This window comes from Sebastes fasciatus, chromosome 8 (assembly GCF_043250625.1).
Source record: "Sebastes fasciatus isolate fSebFas1 chromosome 8, fSebFas1.pri, whole genome shotgun sequence".
NCBI lineage: Eukaryota > Metazoa > Chordata > Actinopteri > Perciformes > Sebastidae > Sebastes > Sebastes fasciatus.
In genome coordinates, this window is record NC_133802.1 from 11,966,823 (window position 1) to 11,994,062 (window position 27,240).

The window sequence follows — 27,240 nt, forward strand, 5'->3', positions numbered from 1 at the left end:
TATGTATTATGTGTCTTAAATTGTTTTTTTTTTATTTGTTTAATCTGTTGTTTTCTTTATTTTTATTTTATTTGTTTATATTTATTACTTGTCTGTCTGTCTATGGTAAAAGTATGACTATCGTATGTGTACTTTTTATCAAACTGAGCTGCCTATGGATGCAAAATGAATTTCAGCGCAAACTGACAATAAAGTTGTATCGTATATTTTAATTCTATAAATATAGGCTATTTATTCATTTTTTTTATAGTTCGATTTTTAGACTGTTATTCAACTTTAATAAATGTATCAGAGGAGTTGGAAGTATTATAAAATAATGCAATTATTTAAAAAAAAAAAAAAAAAGTAGCCTACTTAGGTTAATCGTTGCCTTTAATGTTTAGTTTTGTAGGCTATTATTAACATATAATTCATTTATATGTATATGCAGGGAGGGTAAGTATGTTTTGTCTCTTAAATTTTTTATTTGTTTAATCTGTTTTCTTTTTTTGTTTGTATTTTAATTCTATAAATATAAGCTATTTATGAATTTTTTTTATAGTTGGATTTTTAGACTGTTATTCAACTTTAATAAATGTATCAGAGGAGTTGGAGGTATTATAAAATAATGCAATTATTTCCAAAAAATAAAGTAGCCTACTTAGGTTAATCTTTGCCTTTAATGTTTAGTTTTGTAGGCTATTGTTATTAACATATAATTCATTTATATGTATATATGCAGGGAGTGTAGTATGTATTATATCTGTTAAATTTTGTATTTGTTTAATCTGTTGTTTTCTTTCTTTATTTATATTTTAATTCTACAAATATAGGCTATTTATTCATTTTTTATAGTTTGATTTTTAGACTGTTATTCAACTTTAATAAATGTATCAGAGGAGTTGGAGGTAGCCTACTTAGGTTAATCGTTGCCTTTAATGTTTAGTTTTGTAGGCTATTATTACCCGGAAGTTGCTAATTGTGATAACTTACAAGCAATAAAAATCGCGGTTTTAACGTGTAAAATCTCGATTTCACAACCTCTGATTTGCAGGGAAACCAAAAACAGTAATTTTTTACAGGCTTAAAGGACATTTTAAGTCAAAAACACTAAACATACAGTATGAATGATGCATGTAACAGCCTAGCAGATGTTTCCAGTTTTAATTCATCTGATGGACCCCCTCCTCTGCATTGAATATCCCCCCATCTTAAGAGTTTTGCTGTAGCTCCATGCAGAACTACATGCTAAATGTCCCTCAGTAGTTATTTCTGGGGGTAACAGAGGGCAGAGTGAAACCATTGACCCCGGCTCCTTTCATTTTCTCTCTCCTTCTGCTTTCCTTTTCTGACACAATAGTAAAGTGAAACTGTAACTTGTTTTTGCTTAAAAACTGCTGAGGGACTTTTCCTAGGAACCACCGGGTTATGGCAATCACCGAACACTTGTGCAACAACAAGCTCAAATGCAGTTACTTTACCATGAGAATGCTGATCATAAACATTACATGGTGGTTACATTACATTACATGGTGGTTACACCATGTAAACATAGAGACAAATGTAATATTTAATCAACCCTGTTAAGATTAGTCATTATTTACATCTAAATCCAGTCATTAATTAGAAAAAAATACATAAACAGTTGCTGTTTCTATTGTTTTTAATTAAAGTAAGTTGTAGTCAGCTGCAGACAAATTCTGTATATTTTATAAATATTTTTCATTATACTGAGTGAAACTAAAACAGAAAACATTTGTTTTACCTCCTTCACATAAATAGAAGTGGGTTTGACATCACGGTAGGCAATGTGGTCAACCAGTGGCTCCCCAGATATTTATATTTACAGCATGGAGGTTCTGTAGCGCCTCCTTATCGTCTGAAATCTCTGAGTAAAACCACAGTGATCCCCTTGCTGTAATGCAAGGTGAGCACCTGTGACGTAAAGCAAATATTTGCTATATTTAAGCACATAAAACACACATATAATTGATGTAGAGAACCTGCATACATCCTTAAAACTGTTTATCTGAAGAAAACATTGAGAAACCATAAAATAAACTTGTTAATAAAGGAATATCTACACAGTTGAAATAGTCACTCTCCCCATTGCAAACACATGTGGACCCATTACACCACAAGCTCAGCCAGTGCCCACAGTGGCCACAATGCAAGACATAAACAAGAATGGCTCTGCTGTTTGCATTCCTGGTGTCGGACATTTTAGGGCAGCACTGACAGATCCGTGTAAAAATATATACTAAATAAGTATGGACCGCACAGCTGGAAAATGTCATGCGGTTTGCAGCTGATGCCACTGTTTACTAAATCAACTTGAAATTCATTATCTTTGCCTGATCACTGGTGCGTCTTGCCCTCTTTTTCTTCTGCATTCCTCTGAGAGGAAGAGTAAAGGGGGTCAGCTGGCGTTTGAGGCCCTGAACTGAGCTTAGTGTTGAGACTGCTGCAGATGTTGTACCCCTGGAAAAAAGCTGTCCAAAACATGTGAATTCAAACATCAGGTACAAGTTAAAGCTACATCCATCTTTCACCAGTTAATGTGCAAGCAAACAGGAGGTGAGAGGAGAAATAAATCACAAGTGTGGCACATTTCAAACCTGAAATTCATCATAATCACAGAGTGAAAGGAAAATATATGAAGTGCAAACGAATGTGATTATTTTTAAAATAATCATACAATTCCTGTATTTTCATGCTGTGGTTTATTGTATTTGTTCAGTGGGACTGTTTGAATACAATTCAATAACGCATTTAATGATTTGTTTTTATAATTGCATTTCATTAAATCAGTCAGTTCTGGCAAGCCACAATAATAAAACAACATGGGGCTTTCTGCTGTAACAAATACATCAAGGATATCTTTTTGCAAAAATAAATCAACGACTTTAGTCCGTTAATCTGTTACATGTCGACACATTAAAGCAAAATATACAAAAACAACACTGTTAAAATAGCACAATAATCCAAATCAATTGTAAATATATGAGAAAAGATTCAAAAATATTCTGTACAAAACTGTTCATCAAGTTATACTGCATGGCTAAAAGCTATGGCTATGTTGACATTATTGGTAAAAAAAATTTAAATCACATTAACTTCTTACAACCACACACACCCCCACACATACACACACACTCCATCCATCAGAGGTTGTGGTTCTATTTCTACATTTCACACCTGGGAATCCACGGCGTCTACTTACAGCCTCATGCACTCTGCCATGCATTAGCTACATCCAACCATGTTGATGACAAACTAGCTGTTGAAATGTGCTTGCAGCATCTGAGCCTCATGTAGGGCTGGGACTGTAGGGTCTACCATCATGTGATTTGCTGGAAGCTCCCACCCTCCCTCTCTCTCCCTCCTCTCCTCTCCTCTCCTCCCCTACCCTCCCACCTCGCAGGCCTGCCCCTGAGTGGCCTCTGCTAGGCTATGTTTCCAGGAAAGGGGCCTACTGGACAGGCTGTGAGGCCTAGGCAGGGAGACATTGGCTCATTGAGAAAAACAAAAACAGAGAGGGGCGGTGTGAAGACTCTCCCCTCTTACATAACTCTGCCTCCATGACAGGAAAAAAAAAAAAAGTTCCCCGCCACAATGCAAAGAAAAACCTGTCTGTCCGCCTCTCCTCGGCTTGCAAACGGTGGAGCACTTCAGGACTTGGAATTCAGGCAACACTGAAACCAGCAGTGCTTGCTTGCAGTTACACAATAGTTGCAACTCGTCAGACATAACCACCACCTCAGGCATGTCAAACACATCTGAATGTAGCTCAAAGAATATTACAGTGAAATCACTGCAACTCATTTCATTTGCTTGATACAAGAATGCCGTTCCTGTGCAGCTCTAAAAACACATGAAATGTGATGTAACACACTGTGTCATTTAATGTGTTGTGTTATGTTGTTCAGCTCTGGTGGTGAGACATTTACTGTATCTGAGGAGTGTCTTTGGTGGCCTGCACTGCCTCTCTGTGGTCCAAAGGGAAACTGCACAGAGTCTTAAAAAGCACAGTTAAACAGTTTCCTTTTTTTCCTCCTCAGAGGGCATAAGAAAGGCTTAATTTTAATTTGCCTGCTTCTCTTGCAGGATGTCTGGAAACTTTACACAATTATAAACTAAACATGGAATTTTTGCAACAGTTGATGCAGGAGGCTGTTGTGTTTTTTAATTGGTTATCTGGGTCCAGGTTGCGTTCATTTAATTAAATTATATGAAAATGAGATAATTTGCATAATTAAATTAATATTAACTACATATATAAACTGTATTCTGTTCTTTAATTTAGAAAGGGAACTACATAACGTGGTGTGCCTTGCTTGCAATGTTATTAAAGGCGGAGTGATATCATGTAAGACAGTGAGGTGATGTATCGCGTTTTGTTTTCAGTGTTCAATTGTCCTACTCTTGAGGCGGACATTAAAGTGGACCAGGCGAAATTGTCCATGTGCTTCTGCTTCAAACACCAAAGTGGTTTTAATGAAGCAACTATCAGCTCTATAGTTAAATCTAAGCGTAACCAGCGTTACAGTAAAAATTAATTCGCACCTGTAAACCTGTTGATTTGTCAAAAATCATCTTAACTGTTTTGTATAATCAGTAATTGGGGTCTGACTAAAGATACACACATTAACAATAACAGTTTCTTATTCCATTCATTTCTGAACTTTATAATAAATCAAATAAATAAATCAGCACTTAAAGGAACAGTGTGTAAAATTTTGAGGGATCTATTAGTAGAAATTAAATATAATATTCATAATGTGTTCATTAGTGTATAATCACCTGAAACTAAGAATCGTTGTGTTTTCGTTAGCTTAGAATGAGCCCTTCATGTCTACATAGGGAGCGGGTCCTCTTCACGGAGTACGCCATGTCTCTACAGTAGCCCAGAACGGAAAAAAAAACATTGTTTCTAGAGACAGGCTTTCGCATTTTTACATTAAACAGAAGGCCACCGTAGTTCTCCGACATGCTTTTAAAACTGCGGTAACGTGAGCTGCAGAGTGCAAAACCGTGGTACCACCAGCCGCCATCTGTTGCTCCTAAAGTAGTGTTATTATGGTAAGGGTGGCCTCTGAGAGAGGTGAACGGCGTTACCACGGTTTTGCACTCGGCGGCTCACGTTACCGCAGTCAGAGTGGGGAGTCAGCAGATGGGGTACTCAGTTGGTTGCAATCTGCAACCACAACGCTAGATGCTGCCAAATCCTACAGACTGTCACTTTAAGAAGACTAAATGTGCTGAAAGAGAGTCAGTCGGGTTGCTCACAGCTGCACCTTTGAAATAAATGTCCACCTTTAAGTTAGGAGTCAAACTCTGGCTGCGGCTCTATCAGGATGGTCATGTCGTTCTCTCTCCTGGTGGTCCAATCCAGGCAGGGAACTCCCAGAGCTATCAGACACAACCACACCTGCAGCACAGACGGAGAGATTAAACATTAATCAGTCGATTGATCGGACAAAGATCACATATTCAGTATAAAATGCAGCATCAAATAGTGAACAATGCTGCGGTGTGACATCACCATATTTTACTGTATTTACTGAGTTTTCCACGTTATACAAAAGAAGTATCCCAGCATGCACAAACAAGCTACAACAATACATTTAAAATCTAAAATAACAAACCAAAGGAATTATCATATAGAAAGAAGGTATATGTTGATACAGCTCATTCACAAGATCCTATATACGTGCACATAAGGGGTGCTATGGGTCACAATGATTGTTTTCATTATCGATTAATCAGTTTATTATTTTCTCGATTAATTGTTTGTTCTATAAAATGTAAAAAAAATAGTGAAAAGTTTTGTTTTTCCAGAGCAGATTGGTCCAATCCAGTCCTGAAACTTAAAGATATTCATTTTAGACTAAGAAAAAAAGCAAATATGACATTTGAGAGGCTGGAAGCAATGAATTTTTGGCATTTTTGCTTTAAAAAATACTTAAATTGATCATCAACATTGGTGCAGATACATTTTATATTGACAAATCGATTAATCATTTTAGTTCCATGGCAATTTTTTATCCCAGTGACCATGGAAAAAGAAGACATAAAAAGTTGTTCATACTTCCCTTACATTGTCAGATTTTCTCTAGTTTACCATGAAACCTTCAACCATCTTTGACGGACTAACGGGCAGCTTTAAAGCAACAGCATTGTAAATATTAATGGACCAGTCAGCATTCTCTGGTTTTGTGTCTATACTTTGTGACATATTCTGACTGTACTGCCTCATAGTTGAAGGTTAAGTTGCTGGAACGAGTTTTAGGTTTCACAGTGGAACAACCGAGACCCCTTTCCTTAACGTTACCTACCAAATATCCCACAAATGTCAGGTATGCTAGGCAGAGGAACGCCACCAGCACATACAGCCACACACTGTTGAGGGCAGACACGTAGACCACGACGAAGTACATGTTGATGGCGCACACGATCAAGGTCACGACTCCTCCTCCGATCTTAAACACTCTGCAGGGAAAAGAGAATGAGTTGAAGGAGAAACAATGATCATTTGACTTTGTGTCTTTATGATGTCGATAAACTTACAATCCGTTGGCAAACTCATTCATGAGAGATGGCAAACTGGTGAAAGTGAGGATGGGAATGAGGGCAAATGGCAACTGCGAGAGAAGAATGAATATGAGTTACAATATTAAAATGTACTACAGTCTAATATACCCATACCTTACTTACAGTAATATTGTATGGGCAAGCACTTTCCCCACATATCTTCATAAAACTCTACTGCAGCAGAAATGTTTTGTCAGACTTTTCTTGAAATGTATGTATGTATTGGCTATTGATATTAACATTATTCAAATATGTACCTTTATTTTGAAAGTGAAGTACATGAGTACAGGCTCGCCAGAAAGCTTTAAAAAAGTCAATAACCTTGACCTACCAATACATTCTACATCTTGAGGACAGTAATCGTTAAAAGACCCTGGAGTCCAATTATAGAATGCAAACTTGTACTTTGACTGATTCGGTCTTTTTCTATATACAAAATGAGACTCAAAAGTGCTTCGATGTCAAACAGATTTTGTATTGAATAATCTTTATTTTGTCTTCAGCCTTTTTTGCCGTTATCTATAGCAGCCCAACTTATGAATAATATCCATGTCCATATCTATATCCAGAATCTAGAAAATGAATGATTGTATTTTGTTTTTTCAACAGCAGCTTATCATAATTTACAATTTGATTAGACATGTAAAAGATATGCATGTTAATTGATATTTTATTTTGCATAGTTATTTTTTATTTTACATATTTATATATTTTTCTCTCTTTTAGGAGAGCTTTTTAGATAAACCCGTAGTAAGTTTCTGCCTCACCTGCACATTTATTTCATTTCTGTTTACTTTTTCTCTGTTTGACCTTACTTTTAAAAAATGTGCAAATAAAACATAAAACATAAATGTAGTTTGTACCAATTCATGAGAAGCACGCAATTAATAGACATTTCAAACCAAAGTTAAAACAGATGTTTTTCTTACTGTACACATAAGAGAGGGTTTGGATTTCCCCCCCCAAAAAAGACATGATAATAATAATTTAAATATATATATATATATTTGTACTTTAAAAAAGCAATGTGCCTTGATGCTTTAGGGGAATTTGTGTTTTTTGTGTGTTGCATCAGGAGCACTTGCTGTGTCAGATAGTGGTGCTTCTTCCCTTGTTTCTATGAGATATTTTTCTAACTCAATTTCTATCACATATTATTATTTAGATATGTATTTAATTGCTTTTCATTATTGCTACTTGCTTGAATGGTTTTGGTTCAACAGCATTTTATAGAATCTGAATCCAGTATTTTGATCATATTAATGTTTTGTACCGCAGGTTATAAGATTGAATTGAAAATCACTTCACAGGTAGAGCGCTATGAGATCAAAAGGTGATCTAAAAGGTGATATGCTAGAAAGATAAAGCAAGGGAAGGTGGAGTGGTGTTAATGAAGCTGACAGTGAACCAGCTGTCTGACCTGCATGCTCTGCAGCACGTTGAGGAAGTCGTTCATGCCCGTCAGGTGCTGCACGTCCTGGAAGATGGCCACCAGCAGGGTGGGAGTGATGGCGATGGAGCGGGTCAACAGCACCCGAGCGAAACGCGACCAGCGCAGGTTCAAGAAACCCTGAGGGCGGGAAAACACATCAGTCTGTGACATTTACAAGAAAACTGCACTTGTTTGTGACAGCAAAGCAAACAGTGAGCATATCATTACCTCGCTTAAATTAATAAACCCTGATTTCACACTGACGTTTTTAATGTAAAACTAACAAAACGAGGCTACAACTAAAACAAAAATCTTTAAACAATTGACTGATGTGTGACTGTGATGAAGGTAAAGACAGGTTGGACATTTCCACTGTTTGTGCTACACGTGTGTGTTGTTGTGCCCTCCTCCACTGACCTCCATGACAAACTGGCCGGAGTACGTTCCAGTCATGGTGGAACTCTGACCAGCTGCGAGGATCCCCACGGCCCAGATGTAGAGCGCTGCCGGGCCAAAGAAACAGCCGAGCACCACTCCCTGCAGACAGACACGCAAACAGAGAAACCGGTCAACACAACAGCAGCATTACATTCACCAGAAAACAAGTCAAGTCCCACTGCACTTCAATAAACACAGGAGAGGAATGAAAGGTAGAGACCATAAATAAAATATTTTTAACTTTCAGAAAGCCTGCATTACAAACTAGGGTGCTTTATGGGAAGTGTAGGATCCAGGGTTTGAGGAGCTTAACTCAATGGTGGAAGAAGTACTCAGATCTTTCATTTAAGTAAAAGTAGCAATACTTCAGTGTAGAAATACTCTGTTACAAGTAAAAGTCCTGCATTCAAAATTCTTAGTACGCTAACTTTTAAGGCCCTGTCTGGCTTGGCACCTCCTTATATCTCTGAGCTGCCCTTCCCATATGACCCATCACGCTGCCAGAGATCCTCAGGCAGAACCCTGTTATCCGTTCCAAAGTCACGGCTTAAAACTAAAGGTAACTGTGCATTTGCTGTTAGAGCCCCCAGACTTTGGAACGCCCTGCCTGAGGAGATCAGGTGTGCTGAAATCAGTGCCCCATTTTAAATCACTCCTCAAAACACACTTTTACAGAGCTGCTTTTAATTCTTGATTCCAATGCTTTTATATTTGTTTATTTGGGTTTTCACTTATTTCATTGTCTGTTTGTTCTTTAAAACAATTGTATTGTTCTTATATTCATATTTGTAATTGTCTTAGTAATACTTGCTTTGCTACCTGACACTGACCTATTTTGTCTCTTTCACCCACGGCTTTTCATTGCTTTGTTCTGTTTTATGTATTTAAAAAAAAAAGTGCTATATAATTAAAACTATTATTATTATCATCATCATCAAGTATTAGCATCAAATATATTTAAAGTACCAAAAGTACTCATCATGCAGAGTGGCCCATTTCAGAATAATGTATATTATATTATTGAATTGTGTGTTCATCACTGTAATGTTGCAGCTGGTAAAAGTCAGAGATCATTTTTTACTTTATATACTGCTGGTTGGCTTGCGAAGTTCTCCCCGGAGATCAATAAAGTTTTATATTACTATATAATATGACATCATAATTTATTTGTTGATTATATTTTGTGTTGTTGATCTAAATCTGCAAAGTAACTAAAGTTGTGAGATAAATGTAGTTGGGTAAAAAGTACAATATTTGCCTCTGAAATGTAGTGGAGTAGAAGTATAAAGTAGCATAAAGTGGAAATAGTCAAGTTACGTACAAGTACCTCAAATTTGTACTTAAGTACAGTACTTGAGTAAATGTACTTCATTACATTCCACCACTGCCCATACTGGAGACTAAAAGTCAGGTTGTCTCTGTGGTTTCGATTTTGACCGTTCTTTTATAAATCTGTCTCCACTACTCAACAGCTGGAGAACCTCTGTTACCTCAAGTAACGTTAACTTGCTGAACGATACCAACAGTGCTGTAGTAATAGTGGCTTAAGTAGCAGCTTTACACTCACCCCTTTGTAGAGGTTCACCTCTAGAGTTTCATTGTTCAGAGGGAATAGATCGGAATGAGGACTTCCTGATTCATTGCAGACGTTGTACTGGAATAATAAAAACAAACACACACACACACACACATCTGTAGCACAGCAGCCATAGAAAACACACTTTCTTTTGAAACTCCAGAAGATGGCGTGAAGTTTCACATTTGTTACATAATAAGAGCGGCTGCAGAGATACTCACCACCTCTTGGTTTGTGCGTCCATAGAAAGCCTCAGCGAAAACAGCCACCACAAACACGTTGATGAGGAAAGAGATAAACAGCGCAATGGTCGCCTCAATGAAGAAATACTTGTTGGCCTCTTTTACTTCTTTCTTCTTCGACCGATCCACTTCTCGAGACTGAGGGGACATTTGGATACTTTGCTGATACAAGTTTCATACAGCTGATTGAAAAAAGGGTGATATAAATATCCGGCAGCTGATCGCACCTTGACAAGAGCAGAGTGGAGGTAAATGTTGTGAGGCATGATGACGGCTCCCACGATGCCGACGGCCTGACCCAGCTGAACCGGCCCGCAGCCCTCGCAGTATGGCACGAACATCCCCTTCAGCAGCTGGCCTTGGTCTGGACTCACCGTCACATACTGCCAGAGAGGAAGCAGTGCATGATAAGCAAATAAGAAGGAATCAATAAGGAACCAGTCCAGACTTGATTACACAGTGTAACCAAAAAGTTGGCTCAGAAATGAAGTCTTATTGTAAAACACAAACAAACTGTTTCATATAGCTATCTTAGGTCTGATGTGAGCTGACTAAGTCAAGCCCAGTTTAAAAAACATACCCGAGACATCAGGCAAAGAGCTCATCAAGTCACAATAAAGAAAACTGAAATGTAAAGAACCTACGATGTTCACAGACTCAGTGCGTCACTATGCTAAATATATATCACGGAGAGTATTACAGCAAAAACAAAAGAATCACTGCAATCAACAAAACTAAATAGAGCTAAATGATAAGCTAAGAGCTCAGAATTTCACAGAAGTAGAGATGGCCAAGAAAGCAAAATTCAGCACTTTACTAGTTTGCACTCTGGTTAGATGCAAAATTGCATTTCGTTATACTTGTACTATGTGCAATGACAATAAAGTTGTATCTAATCTAAAAAATAATAAGATAATAAGCAGAAGAAACACAAGTTTTCACAGGTTATGTTACTCCTCAGCCCTTCTGGTATTTTCAGGGTGTTTGTTTCTTTAATTGTATGTATATGTTTAAGTGACATTTTAAGAGTGAATAAATGGTGAGAACGTTTTTGGTTATGAGGCTCTAGTCATGGGTCAAAGTTGTTTATAAGCTATAATCTACTGCAGTGCATTTAAAAATACACATGCTACGTTGCATGGATTACTAAATTTACGCTTACAAGTTCAGAATTTAAAGCAACTACAAGGACTTTATAAAGTGGCAGTAGGCAGTATATCTTTGTCATCATTGGACAAAAATTCGATAATAACCTTTCAGCATATTGTAATTCAAGTGTTCTGAGAGAAAACTAGACTTCTGCACCTCCTCATGGTTCTCTTTTCAGGCTTTAAATAATCTAGCCCATGACGGGAGACTTTGGCCAATCACAGGTCATTTCAGAGAGAGAGCCTTCCTATTGAGCGTTTCTATTGGCTGCGCTCCGGCTGGTGGGCGGTGATTGGTATTTTCTCAACTGATCTCAACATGGCTGCCGGGTCACAAGGTTTCTCATTTTACAGCTAAACAGTACACTACAAGATGCTTCTCAAAACATTTGAGGAGAGAAATAGGCATTACAGTAACAGAATATTGATTCATATTTGATCAGCGCTGCCTAGTTTGACCGTTTGATCAGAGTACGCGAGTGATTGACAGCTGCTCAGAGACGGCAAGGCTCCAGCTCGGCTCTGATTGCTTGTTTTCTTCCGGTCTGTGAAATCTCGCAGATGCCATTAGGAGCACCGGAGGACACAGAGGCAAATTATTTTTTTCAGATTACTTGTCTCATGCACTACTGTCAGGAAAATAACTTTTTTTATTTGCTCCAATTCTACCCACTGCAGCTTTAACTGGTTATGAAATAGTCTCAATTTAATACTGATGCCTCTATATGACCTACATAAGCAGACGAGACCATCAGCGGGAAGAGTGGCTATTTCCCGCCAAAATCAGACGTAACGATTTAGGACACACAGATTGAGCTCTTTAAGACATGAGGCGGAGTTGCTAATGTAAAAAACACCACCACTTTTGTCCACAGGGGTCGCCAAAATCAACAAAATATGAAAGGTTCTTGTTAGTTGCTTTAAGTCTGCAATAAATGTGAATAATGAGTTAAACATGATTAGTTCATGAATATATGTGAATCAATCACACTGACCACTTTCATGATATTTATTACTTAATGATTATTTCATAGAGAATCTCCCAGTCTGTTCTCTAGTAACTCACCATAATCTACTATATAATCCTCCATTAGGAATTATTAGAGAAGTATTTATTAATGATTCATCAATTATCAAGTCGTTCCTTATTTCATTTCTCAATTAAATAACCATTAACTAATCATTAGCTACTCTATACAATTTGATTAGGAGTTACTCATTAGCTAATGGTTCACTAGCAGTTTGTTCCTCATTTGTTCCCTGGTAACTACTCGCATTTTTGTGTTTTTTTTAACATTTCCAGAAGAATTAAATGTTCAAACGAAGGATGTGATATGTGTAAATAACAAAATAAGTTTTCTCTTTAAGCATTTGGGTGTTATCTATAGTAATATATGGTCCAAAAGCATTGAAATCGCATAGTTTTAAGTCGAAAACCCCCAAACCCAATGTCTCCTAGCCTATTATTCACTGTAGAAATTCAGAATGTAATAATGATTGCCGATACACACAACTCCAACATGTGAATAAGTACTGGAGAACTGGCACTTATATATTTCCACTTCAAGCACTGTTTACTTGAAATTGTTTTTATTGTTTGTGCCACTTCCCTATTCTAACTCCCTGAGGGAAAATTCATAGCCACATCCCTTGAATCAGCCTGAGATTAAATGTGCTGGTTGTTTTCGCGTGTGAAATTTATGAGCAGTGACCAGCGATTTATCACCTTTAGTTGCTATTTTCTCTGTCAAACTAAGGGGATTATTGAAGTATATGATATGAGCCACATTGTGGGAGTGCAAATCGGATCTTTATTCTGTCTGTCATATTGTGTCCTATTCAATACTGCTGACCGGCTCAGGACTGTTACTGTAAGATGTTATAACAAGCTGACTGACAGAAGAACATAGACATGGTTGGAGGAGAAACGTCCTGTCTGCAGATATGTGAATGTTTATACCTCGTATCCAAAGGTGATGGCCATGATGGTGATGAGGAAACCAAAGAAGGCTTCCAGCTTCCTCAGGCCTGCAGAGACAGAGATGAGGAGGTTTTATTTATTGTTGTTGCAGCGACATGTTTCACTGTGAGAGTACGACCACAACCTACCATACTTGTCTAAGAAGAGGAAGACAAATGTGTCAATGATGGTGATGAGGACACCACCCCACAAGGGAATCCTATTGTTGAACACACATACAAACACACACAAACAAACACAGTGGAAATAATCAACACCAAAGAAGTAATCAAGCCATTTTAAAGAACTCATCAAACTGTGACTCCGTCCCAGTGAAGCAGTGGTGGAATGTAACTAAGTACATTCACTCAAGTACTGTACTTAAGTACAGTTTTGAGGTACTTGTACTTTATTTGAGTCTTTTCTTTTCACGCCACTTTATACTTTTACTCCACTACAATTCAGAGGGAAATATTGTACTTTTTACTTACAGCTTTAATTACTTTACAAATTAAGATTTTTTTTATACAAAACATATGAAGAGCGTATAAAATATGATGCTTTATCATAAATTAAACTTCCCAACCGTTTATACAAGTACAGCTGAAAAGATTAGCAATTAGTAGATTGACAAAAAATTAATTGCCAACTATTTTTTTTAATCCTTTGTCATTTTTTAATGCAAAAACACTTTTAATGTACTTTTAATCATTTTGATGTTTGGACTGTTGGTTGGACAAAAGAAACATTGTGAAGGTGTAACTTTGGGCTCTGGGTAATTGTGTAGCATTTCTCACTATTTTTTTAATTTTTACAAAACAAACAATTGATTGATGGAGAAAATAAACGGCAGATTAATGAAAATAATCATTAGTTAATAGTTCAAAATGAACTCCACCTCAACCAACTACAACAGTAAAATGCTGCTTTTAAAAGAATGCATGAGTAATACAAATCTGATGATATAATATATAATCGTAGTAACAGTAGTAACAGTCACAGGGGACGTTTTTCTATTTTTAATACATTAACTACATTTCCTGATTATACTTGCATACTTTTATTCAAGTAACATTTCCAATGCAGGACTTTTACTTGTAACAGTATTTTTACAGTGTGGTATTAGTACTATTATTTAAGTTAAGGATCTGAATAACTTCATCCACCACTGCCCAACGGCCAGTAAATGCCTGTGTCTGTTCACATCACCTGCCGGAGGAGAGGAGGTTGAAAGCGATGGCGCAGCCGATGACCTCCTGCATGTCTGAGCCGATGATGGCCAGCTCCACCATCAACCACAGGATGATACGAGGCACCTGGACAGACGACACGAGTTAGCATCACGAGATATTACGTCCAGTTTTAATTAAATGTGATTATTTAGAAAACACAATCCACGCTAACAACAGATTCACCAACATGAAAAGATGAAGAATTCACATGAACATCTGAGCTCCTGAGGGTAATCAATTGAGCCTGAATAAAACTGATCAGATCTCTGTCCTGATCTGATCAGGACAGAGATCCTGACACTGATCATGTCCTTCTGGAAATTTCAAAGATGGGAATCTAAACCACATAAATAAAGATTGAGATGGTTTCAAAGTCAAATATTTCTGTGATATTCAAAGTAAATGTCAACACTCAGTAGTCCTGTTTACTATGTATTTATAACTGTATTCATGATGGCGTTTTGAGTAAATAGACCCATTCTAGGTCTGGACTATCAGTGCTGACATTAAATAACAGTAATTATTAGAGTGCATTAGTCCCCAAAGTCGGTTTCTAATTCATCCTCAGTGAAATGCTTTAAACTTTAAAACAGTTCATGTACATAAACACTAGCTGCACAATTCTGGCGGTCAACAGGCAAACTGAATTTGAAGAAATTTGAATTCTTCAGCTGTGCCTCGGGTCCTTTAAACATGAATGAACAGTATCAGAAAAGTTGGACAGATGTAAACTTAATAAAGTGTTCCTTTCATGTAGCTCCCTGCACACTTTTCTCGCACGTATTGCAGCCTCTTAAAATGTGTCCAGCAGAAACACAGTAGTTCTGCTGCAGAGAACAAAAGGGCTGGTCACATGATTTTATAGCCATGTGGTTAACAGTTCCACCTCACGTATTAAGGAAGCAGAGACATTTTTACACAACAATTAATTTAAGGAACAGTGTGTAACATTTCGGGGGATCTATTGGCAGAAATGGAATATAATATTCATAACTATGTTTTCATTAGTGCTAGGGCTGACCCGGATACGTTGAAGCTTCGACCGTTGCCATGGTAATCAACCTCCAAATCAGTATTCAAATGCTTCGTTTTGCTTTTCTTTTTATATACATAAGTATGTTATAATAACGTATAAATCCCCAAATATCCACAATTCATATTCAACATTAATTATTATTAGCTATTCTCAGACAATATCACTGTTCGTTGTGTGGAGATAAGTGTGTGTACAGTAGTGCAGCACCAGCACTGTCTCAGGCACTGAAACGGTGCAGATGGAGACAGACGAACATGTCAGCCTGCTGCACCACGCTGCGCAGTGAAGCGAAGCTTTGAATAACTTTGAATATTACTCACCTAAGTTTTGAAGCCCAAAAAATGATATTTGGGACAGCCCTAATTGTGAAAAAGTGTATAATCACTTGAAACTAAGAATCGTTGTGTTTTCGTTAGCATCGGACTTCTTGCTCCTAAAGTAGTGTTATTATGGTAAGGATGACCTCTGAGCGAGGTGAACGGCGTTACCACGGTTTTGCACTTGTCAGCTCAAGTTACCACAGTCTTGGAAAGGGAGGAGTGAGCGGAGGGCTACTCAGTTGGTTGCAATCTGCAACCACACCACTATATGCCACTAAACCTACAAACTCTCCCTTTAAGTGACTCTGGAATTAACTGTAAATTTAAACAGTTTTGATTACAGCTACTGTAACAACAAAGCTCAATGATGGTTATGCAATGAGGCAGTTACAGTAAACTAGGACTACTTCTGCTTACAGCCTCTTAGTTATAACTGAGGGGAACTATCTATAGATCCATTTCTGCATTGCTGGAGAAGCTAATCACAAATGAAAACAGTGAACACATGTGAGTGTCAGCATGACAGATCACTGATATCTCACCGTGCGGTACTGGCGGTTGCAGACTTCGGCCAGGTGCATCCCAGTGACGACGCCGAGCCGAGCCGCCAGCCGCTGCAGCAGCAGGCCGATGATGGTGGCGGCCAGCAGCACCCACAGGAGCTGGTGGGACGAGAGCACAGTCAGGCACCACACATTAACGATGGCTCAGTTTCCATCAAGTGTCCCAGTAAGCCATGACAGTGAACCAGCATGCACATGTCACGCAACTAAATACAAAGCAGTCATTTTTAATGTTATCAGTTATACACCTGTGCTTTAATTACAAGAACACACCTTTCTCCCTCACAGTACAGCCAGCTGTGAGCACATCTGTGAGCACGATTGTACATTTTCTATTTGTTGCTTACCTTTTCTAATTTTCCAAATAGATTTGACACCATCTGTCGCCTGTTACATTTGGATAAGCTCTTACATTATCCAACAGTTGCCACATGCCCAGCTGAAAAACTTTTGTAGGTCTACTATATGAAGCAAATTTTTGCTGGGATGCTGGAGAGAGTGAAATATATCCTTTCTTCATAAGTTTCTGTAATCCTTTTGTAAATGCATATAGCACAATGTAGTCTAATATGATAAATGGGTAGCCTACTGTAGATGGACAGAGGAAAAAAAGAGTGTTGACTGATAGATCCTGTAAATCTGTATGTTGTCTGTATGTTTTTGCATACATTACAGCTGTGCAACACAGTATGACATAGTTTAACATTTTACAAAGGTAAAAATGCTGTATGTACTATATTTATACCATGTTATCCAAAAAACATGCATCATTCTGTGAAATTTTACGTCTTTGCACACGATACCACTATCATCTCCTCTCTCTGTAGTCCTCTAAACCTGTAACTCATTTTCCAGTTATTAACTTCTCCTGTTATTTCAGATACCTGCTATTCTCCACCTGGCCTGTAGTTGCCCTCACTCACCAGCCCACCTGTTCCCCATTCCCCTTTATATACACCAGCCCTCTTTCTTCAGTCTTTTGCCAGATCGATTAATATACTACCCAGTCTCAGCATTTCAGCCTTCATTCTCGGTTCTGCCAGCCAGCCTCTCGCCTACTTTGTGTGCCCTGTTGCTGAACTCTGACTTGAACTGCTCAACAAGTAAACCATTGATTTCTGTCAACGTCTCTGCCTCTGAGTCCTGCGTTTGTGTCTCTGTGTGCAGAACCGTTACAAGGAGCAGCTTTGAGGTGACTGCTGGTTAATGTGTAGTGTTTATCAAATACAATTAAATCACTATTTCATACTGGTTCAGTTGTCTGACAACTGAAAGAGAAAAATATCTAAATGAGAACAAACACATTGTGAATTTGGCAGCGAGAGGAGCGAAGTAAAGACAACTTTCTCCGCTATTGATCATTTTGTACGTTGATATGGCCGATGCAGTTTTGCTGTTTGCCGAATAAAAAGAGGGGCGAAGAGGAAGAGATGTAGCTGTTTTATGTTGTACAGGTGTTTCTCTGTGACAAATCGTTTTCACACAAAAACAGTGATTTAAAAATTAGACGGCTTGATGAAGGCATAGTCTAATTCTTTGTGTAAAACCTCACCGTTAATATAAAAAATGTCTTTACACATTCTCAACTCTCTTCTACATGTTCATCAACTTGAATATTTCACAGGTATACAAACGGTGTTTTACAATTTCAGACATTGGATTTATTCGTGATTGTCGTTCACAACCTACAGAATCTTTCAGGCCCTGTGTTGATGCCACAACATCTGCACCTACTTCCTTTTTTGCAATATACATAGTTTTTTTTGGAAAATCTAAAAATGATAAAGGAAGTGTAGTTTTATTCTTTCATCATGCTGCCAGGGAGGTTATACTTTCACTCGTGTGTGTCTCTCTGTTTGGTCTGTTGGGATGGATGATACATCAATATAATGTTCATTAGCTGAATGAAATCAACCATAAATGTTTCTAAAATTAATGTTTCAATTTCATCCTAACAATATTGGGACATTAAGTATTTTACAAATACAAATAAGTGATGTTTTTTTGCCAGTATTTTGCAGCCTTATCCTGAAAACTTGCCACAACATTGGGGGTCGACAGTCAGGCTTAAGGCAGAGGGCTCGGTCACTCTGTCAATATTCACTCCACCTCTCATTCATTTTATCTGAAGCTCTTGCGCCTAATTCATTCAAGAATGTGTTTCCGGTTTTTGCAGGACAAAGTTCACCTTTGTTAAACTTTGACCTGCAGTATCGTGAGACTTTCTAATGTTGAGCCAATGTGAGAGAGAAAGGAAATGATCCTGTCCTTCAGGTAGTATTATTGTTAGTATAGATTATATGACTGAATGGTGACAGAACACAAACAGCAGAGTGAGAGGAAAGCTGCATGTCCGGCGGTGATTAAGGACACAGACTGTGGGAGATGACAATGAAGTGTTTGCTAAGAAGCTGTATCATTTTACCGACTTGTTGAATTGTATTGTTATCCTACCAGTCAAGCAACTTATACTCGCAACCCAGCCCACATTATTTACAGTTTTTCCTGCTTAAAAGCATGCCTACAACATGTGAGCTTATTTTTATATTGTCAGCTCAGGTCAGAATTCAATCAATTACTGTAGTAACATTAGGAGATTGGGTGTGAAAGCAGCAGGTCGTATTCGTATTTGTTTTCACAGATTTTAGTGATACACTCTTCCACGTAGTGTTAGAGCTAGGGCTGTAACTAACGATTATTTTCATAGTTTATTAATCTGTCGATTATTTTCTCGATTAATCGATTAGTTGTTTGGTCTATAAAATGTAAAAAACAAATGGTGAAAATTGTCGATCAGTGTTGCCCATAGCCCAAGATGACGTACTCAAATGTCTTGTTTTGTCCACAACTCAAAGACATTCAGTTTACTGTCATAGAGGAGTAAAGAAACCAGAAAATATTCACATTTAAGAAGCTGGAATCAGAGAATTTTGTCTTTTTTTTCAACAAAAAAATTGCTCAAACCGATTAGTCGATTATCAAAATACTTGCCGATTAATTCAATAGTTGATTACTAATCGATTAATCATCGCAGGTCTAGATAGAACCCGGTGATCGCTCATTGTCTGTCAGTGAGATCATTTTTGATGTCCAAATTATTTTTTCTGTGCAATCTGCAATTAAAGGAAAAAGCTTTATTTTAGAGACCCATTATTTCCCAATAATTTCCTAGAAAGAACTATGTAATGTGGTTCTAATTATAGGGAAAATAAAAACCGATTTTTAGACTGTTATTTTAATTAGTTTAGTAGTTAATGGTGTTAATTGGGAACTTTGTTCTTCATACAAGTTGGATTATATGTTTACCTGCAGACAAACTGCACATTTTTGCAAGTTAAAGGGACCCACAGTGCAAAGACTAAGATGTTACGTTAGCTTAGCATTTAATTGAAACTAATTAATTGGAAGTGTACCTGATGTAACTTTGTCTCTATTAAATAAAATAAGTGGCATTTTAAACAACAAAATTAGTTATTGAAGTTTCTGTTTTACATGTGAAGAGCTTGGTGTCTCTTGTAACGTATAACAGTAGAATACAGTACACTGCTTTGGACATCAGTTTGATTATTGTATATGTGTTCTGTGTACATTTACCATATGGTGCTATCGATATCAGAATATATCCATATTAAAGGCACAGTGTGTAGTATTTCAGGGGATCTATTGGCAGAAATGTAATAATAATATACTAATAAGTAGGTTTTCTTTAGTGTATAATCACTTGAATCAATTGTTTATATCTACATAGGGAGCGGGTCCTCTTCACGGAACCGGCCGCCATGTTTCTACAGCCCAGAATGGACAAACCAAACACTGGCACAAGATAGGGGCTTTTGCTTTTTCAGGTTTTCACGTTGGCGTGTAGTTCTCCTACACTCTTGGCACACGGGAAGAGTTTAAGTTGGTTGCAATCTGCAACCTCACCGCGAGATGCCGCCAAAACCTACACACTGCACCTTTAATATCATACTAATTATTTCAAGCACACATTAGGCCATTCCTAATCAACCAACATAAAGCGAACACAACTGTCAACGTCAATTATTATAGCCCAAGCATTGCTTTAGATACCTTGAAGCCAGCTTTGGCACCAGACTGCAGGTCAGACTCGATGTTACCTGGGTCCAGGTACGCGATGCTCATCAGAAACCCCGGCCCAGTGAAGGCCCACAACTTTCGGAAACTGAACCACCTCTATAGGAGACAAAATTACAAGCTGTAACACTTTACATACTATACTGCATACTGATGGTAATCAATCTGAAAAAATCAATCTAAAAAAAATAAATTAAAAAAAAGTCTATAAAGTAAACTGGCAGAACTTTGAATACAGGTTTTCTTATTTGGTACTTGTCATGGACTCATGGATTACCTCGCTCTCCTCCTCAGGAACTTGGACCCTCTGTTCAAAGTAAGTGCTAGAAACTGGTTCATTATCCTGTTTCTGGAGGAAGGCGGAGGGGGCGGGGACTCTGTGTGTGTGTGTGGTCTGGACCACTGCTTTCTCTCCCTCGACATCATCGGCTGAAACATGACAGAAAACATGGTGCAATGACAAAAAAATCTTTCAAGTGTATTGTCCTATACATTAAGTAGTACAGTTGTACATTCAAAAACAGTGAAATGCATCTACTCCGGTTCTCTCATCCCTTAAAAAAAACATATATATTATAATAATAATAATAATAATAATAATAATAATAAGGAGATTCAACAACAATAAGAACAATTCTACTATAATAAATAAATAAATCACTGTGGTTGTTACAGTTTTTCTCATTCGCCTTGGCTCAATTCTTGAATGAGAATACATTTTTTTAAAACAATGAGCTCAAATCTCTGAACAATTAGTTTGTCGTTTCGCAACAGGTTTGAATTTCTCATTCATTCAGGCAAGCTGCGCGTGTTTTGGCACGTGTGCAAAAGAGTGTACAATTTCTAAAGTTTGTCCAACAACCACTTGCACATGTCTTGTTGAACAAAACTGATGAGTTGATTCTCAGTGAAACTGTCGTACTCTTCACAACTTCTAAACATTCTTTCATCGTTTGAGCCATCACATGTACAAATGATCCATTCAATTATCAAAATCTGTCAGACATACATGTACTGTATATTCCATTAATATCTATGACATGGTGTCACCCACTGTGAGGAGGTACAATCTGTTGTTTTTTTGCATCACTTATTTTTGGCATGGATGTCATTTTGTGGCAAATATTCTGTTCACTGTATATGACTTTACATGAAAGATCAAAGGTGAATTTTCTGTTAACAGTACATGTAACACATTGCTACATAAATAAATTTACTGTATACATACAAAGGTGCATATCCTGTTTCTGTCTACTACAGTATTGTACAGTACTGACTTTTCCCAGTAAACCTTTACCTGGAATCTAAAAAGCGGTACACAACAGCCTTCAGCTAGACAGAACTGACATTCTGGTATAGTACAGTCAGCAGTCAGTGTCAACAAAAAGTAGAACAAACAGAGATTTGCATATAAGACACATTTCTAGGGTTGAATGGCGTTTCCTTTTGGTGGCGTTGGCCAACTTACTGACACGATAACGAGGTTTTGAAGCATGAATAAAGTGTTTTGGGTGAGTTACTACCTTTTGCAGACATGCAATAGAGTTGTGATGTCCAATGAAACAGTTCTGACGATTAAACTTACAGTTTAGAGAAAGTTAAGACTGTTACGAAAAATGAGCCAAACCGATTGAGAAAAACTGTAAAGTGCTTTGTATTGTAAAGAGGCCGTTTGTGTCCATTAGCAGAGCAAAGTCATTCAATTAGGTGAAATTAAGTGTCTTAGGTGTAAAACAAAACAACTCCTGTCTGAGATGTCTGAATGATTTTCATGCACAATTGAGCCTGTAGAGACAGACAGACAGACAGACAGACAGACAGACAGACAGACAGACAGACAGACAGACACAGACAGACAGAGAAAGGTGGTGCTCATAATGACAAATGCTATTGCTATGCTAATTGCTTATTGTTTTTAAATGTCATTCTAAGGGTGTGGTCACATATGCGCAAATGAGGCGATATTCGTGCTGAATGTGGGCGGTGCCAGGTGGAGTTAACGACACACACTTCTTTTCTATTGATTGAGACAGCGACTTCGCAGGTCAAAGTTCACCAAAGCTGAACTCCACGTGATGCGAAGATGCGAATTTCACATGTGTGACCATGCCCTAATGCTTTTCTTGGCCTATATAAAGCACTCTGAATTGCCTCTGTATTTGAAATGTGCAATATAAATAAAGCTGCCTTGCCTAATAGATGTCAGGTGAAAACTCTGAGCTGCTGGCGCTAGAGGAAAAGTCAGGGGGTCACTAAAGTCAGAAGGATTCATCCTCTGGTCCCCATTAATATATATGCAAACTTTCATGGCAATCCATCAGATAGTTATTGAGATATTTCAGTCTGGCCCAAAGTGGTGGACACTGGCTAAACAACACTAGGATCATGCTCTGAATATACACAGTGACAGTTCTTGGTGAGTGAAAGCAGACAGATGAAGAGTGCTGGATGAGCAGAGATTCATTAGTAACTTAATGAGTTTGTTTTGGTTTAAGGGAGAAAGAATGATGCTTCAGGATCAGAGGAGCCATCTCTCTCGCCCGACACACAACAAAAACAAGAAGTGTCTACAAAACAAACATCCTCACCTTCCTCACCTTCTCCTCCAGTTGGTTCTGGCTCCAGGTCTGTGGGAATACTGGGCGGCAGAGAGGAGATGTGGATGTTCTCAGGATGGGGGTCTCTGACTGGAAGCAAACAGGTGATTATACTGAGATTAGAACGCACTTTACGCCATCACAGTGCACACAAATCAAAATCCTATACATACATTGAACCATGAGAAAAGAGTGCAAAGATAATCATCAGGTTATCATCATTGTTAGTCGCAGCTCTTCTTTGCACAGTAATGTTATAATGTCAATAATTCTGCTCATGTTTCACCTCTGCAACACTATTTTAGGTGTTTAGTCACTTGTGTGTGCGTGACAGTCGTGGAAAGTAACTAAATACATTTACTCAAGTACTGTACTTGTACAATTCTCAGGTAACTATACTCTACTTGAGTATTTGAATTGTATGTTACTTTCCACTTTTACTCCACTCCAATTTGGAGGCAAATATTTTTACTCCACCACATTTATCTATCTGATAGTTGTTTGAATGCAGTATAAATGTGTTATTTCCGCCTATTCTAAAATTGTGTATTTGAATATTTCTGCATACTGGGGTTCCTAAACAGTCTTAGAATTGCATTAATTGGGTATCACTGTAAAGCTGAGACTTTTATGGATCCAATGAGCCCAACTGTATTCATGTGTGATGATGTTAGTCCCCATAGTAGCCATTTCATTGTAGTGAGACCATTTCTTGAAACTTGACCTCACTGTATAAAATGACCTGTGGTGACCTCTAGGATAATCACAGCCTCATGAAACTTTACAGCCACAAACTAGAGACCTAGAGCATTCAGAGGATGGATGGCTTTTCCAGGTAGATTGACAATAAGGGGGTTTCTGAGCAGTTTCCAGAACACAAGTGCTCGCCATCCAATTGCCAAAAAATGCTATTCTTGCAGAAATCTCAAAATGTCAAAGGTTTCTGATACCAAATCACAACATGGCATGTGGTATTTTGAAGGGATTATTTTATCAATTCTCAATTAGTAAAAAAAAAAGTTAAATTTAGCACCAAATTTGTGTAACAAATGGTATCCACCCAAAAATTGCATCTCAGACTTTTTCACTGTTTTCTGACATTTTATAGGAGACCAAATGATTCATCAATTATACGTATACACTACAATTATTAAGGTTTTAAAAAGAAAAAAAGATTTTGAGACCCTCTATAAGGCCACAAGATTAGTCAACAAAGGAGCAATCTTAGTTGTTATTATACTTAATGGTGCAAATTCCTAAATAAATTTGCAATTAATCAAATTGCAACCAATTAATATGGAGTGAATCTGGGGTTTCTGTTGGTAATCCGGCCTCAACTCAGCAAACCAGTAAGTTCCTGTGAGAACTTTATGGGGGATGTTATATTATATTATACCACAGGAAATGATAAATGCCATTAAACCTGATGAGGTATATTTGAACTTTGTTACACTGTAAATCCTTTTTTAAATGTTATGAAATATATCAGGAGACATGTGAGGAGAAAAGTAATCTCAGGCAACATTTGATAAGAAGAGTATAAACAGTGCTGGAAGACGTATTCAGATCTTTTACTCAAGTAATAATATGCAATGTAAAAATACTCCGTTACAATTAAAGAAGTCATGCATTCAAATCCTACTTCAGTAAAAGAGAACTATTAGCTGCAAAATGTACTTAAAGTACCAACAGTAAAAGTACTCATTGTGCAGTAATGATATAGCTACAGCATTTTACTGTTGTAGTTGCTCAAGGTGTATAATATTCAGACTCAAGCACCAACCTGTCCACATTCAAATCATAAATCAAACCTCACCTTTTAAGAACTGCTTTTAATGTGTGATTAATGTTGTGTTTTATATATTAGGATGTTCTTATTCATGATCATTTTAACTGTGTAAAGTGTCTTTGAGTTTCAAGAAAAGCGTATAATATTTTTTTTATTATTATTATTCAGTCAGGTAGTTTAGTCCAGTGGTTCTCAACCTAGGGGTCAAGACCCTCCAAAGGGTCACCAGACACATCTGAGGGGTCATTAGATGATTAATGGGACAAAGTTCTTACACACAAATTTGCAAAAAAACAACAACAAATTATATATATATATATACACATACAGTATATCCACATACATATATAATATACACAGATACATATATATACAGTATATACATACATAAATATATATAGTATATACATATATACATACATACATACATACATATATATACATATATATACACATATATAAATATACATATATATATATATATATATATATACACATATATAAATATACATATATATATATATATATATATACACATATATAAATATACATACATATATATATATATATATATATATATATATACACACATATATAAATATACATACATATATATATATATATATATATATATATATATATATATACATATACATACACATACATATATATATACACATATATATATATCTTTGCTCTTTTTGTAAAACATTGGATAATTTGACATCTTTAGATTAAAAACAATCTTCTGTTTTTTAATGTAAAACTATAATCTTAATTTTTAATGAATTAATCTTAGTGAAAAGTACAATAGTTCCTTCTGAAATGTAGTGAAGTAGAAGTAGAAAGTAGTATAAAATGGAACATGTAAAGTAGTCTACAAGTACCTCAAATTCATAGGTACATAACTTGAGTAAATGTACTTATATTTACATTGTATATTCTACCACAGCTGGCTTTAACATGAGAGACTGACTCACCTGTCCGCAGAAAGGAGAACATCTTCCTCTTCCTCTGTGACATTAATGGTCTCTTTAAACCCTGTAAAACTTCTAACCCATCAGAGGAAAAGCAGCCGCTACATTCCGGTAAAGTGATTCATTGTGTTCTCCTGCTCGCTGCTCTGTAATCTCCACTTTATGGGGAGCAGGTACATCCGGCAGGTTGGACATCGTCCCTCAGACTTACGTGTTGTCTCACCGGACAGGTGAGGACCGAGGAGGTGGTGGAGGAGGAAGAACCAGGGGGGAAACCGCCTAAGGACAAAGTACACTACCTACACCACCGACACACCGACACCACCGCAATGTGTTTCACAACGAACTCGATGTCCTGTTTCTGTCACGTGACCCGGTTAATACAGTGAACCAGTCTGAGCTGATCCTGGATCAGTTCAGGAGAGGAAACCAGACAGACTCAGGAGCTACACATTTCAAAATAAAACACACATAAAACAGGCTATTTTTTTTTTTATTCAATTATAATATTAATATTAATATATATATATTTTTTTTACATTAAACAGGCTATTTTTGTTTCATTCAATTATAATATTAATATTAATATATATATATTTGTTTTTAACATTAAACAGACTATTTTTTAATACATAGCCTATATAGGCTATGTATTAAAAAAATAGCCTGTTTTATTTTGAAATCTGTAACTCCTCAGTTTTATATTATATATATATATATATATATATATATATATATATATAACAAAAATAAGATGATGACTGAATTGTACACTGATTGATTTTAATTGATTATATGTATATGTGTTTTTGTATGTGTATATACTGCGTGTGCGTATATGTGTATGTATGTATGTATGTATATATGTATACAGTATATACTGTTTATGTATATATAAATAGATTTTATTTTATTTTATTGTTTTTTATTTATTTTATTTATTTAGTTTATTTTTAGTTGTGTATATTCTGTTTACTTATTTATCTATTTTTTGGTATATAATATGTTTTTCCTGTATCTATACTGGCTTATTTTATATTAATATTAAGTTTGTTAAGTTTCTTTGTACCAAGAATGTTATTATTGGGGACGTTTGTGAATGTTTGTTCTGTTGTTTCAAAATGAACAAATAACCAATAAATATAATATTGAAAGAAACAAAAAAACAACCCCAAAACAAACAATCAATAATAAAAAAAAAAAGTCACTCGTGGCCTTATTTTAGATTCCACGAGTCCAAGTTCCTCTCAACATATAATACC

General features: G+C 36.8%; 1 protein-coding gene across 4 annotated transcripts; it reads right to left on the bottom strand.

The window, feature by feature from the left end:
• Positions 1 to 2,698: 2,698 nt before the first annotated feature.
• On the bottom strand, positions 2,699 to 26,410 carry LOC141772414 (natural resistance-associated macrophage protein 2-like). Of its 4 annotated transcripts, XM_074643367.1 has the most exons (17): positions 26,190 to 26,404; positions 25,982 to 26,042; positions 23,204 to 23,302; positions 20,893 to 21,044; positions 20,592 to 20,714; positions 16,500 to 16,619; positions 14,579 to 14,685; positions 13,519 to 13,589; positions 13,370 to 13,437; positions 10,489 to 10,644; positions 10,241 to 10,399; positions 10,011 to 10,097; positions 8,423 to 8,542; positions 7,994 to 8,143; positions 6,550 to 6,623; positions 6,318 to 6,471; positions 2,699 to 5,410 (listed from the first exon to the last, which is right to left on the bottom strand). In XM_074643367.1, exons 2-17 carry the CDS (start codon positions 26,022 to 26,024, stop codon positions 5,303 to 5,305), a joined length of 1,791 nt encoding a protein of 596 aa, XP_074499468.1. In that variant the 5' UTR covers positions 26,025 to 26,042; positions 26,190 to 26,404; the 3' UTR covers positions 2,699 to 5,302. The 4 variants fall into 4 exon arrangements, with proteins under 4 accessions (XP_074499468.1, XP_074499469.1, XP_074499467.1 ...); XM_074643368.1 differs by having other exon boundaries at positions 23,213 to 23,302; positions 25,982 to 26,404; XM_074643366.1 differs by having other exon boundaries at positions 25,982 to 26,404.
• Between the last annotated feature and the right edge of the window lie 830 nt (positions 26,411 to 27,240).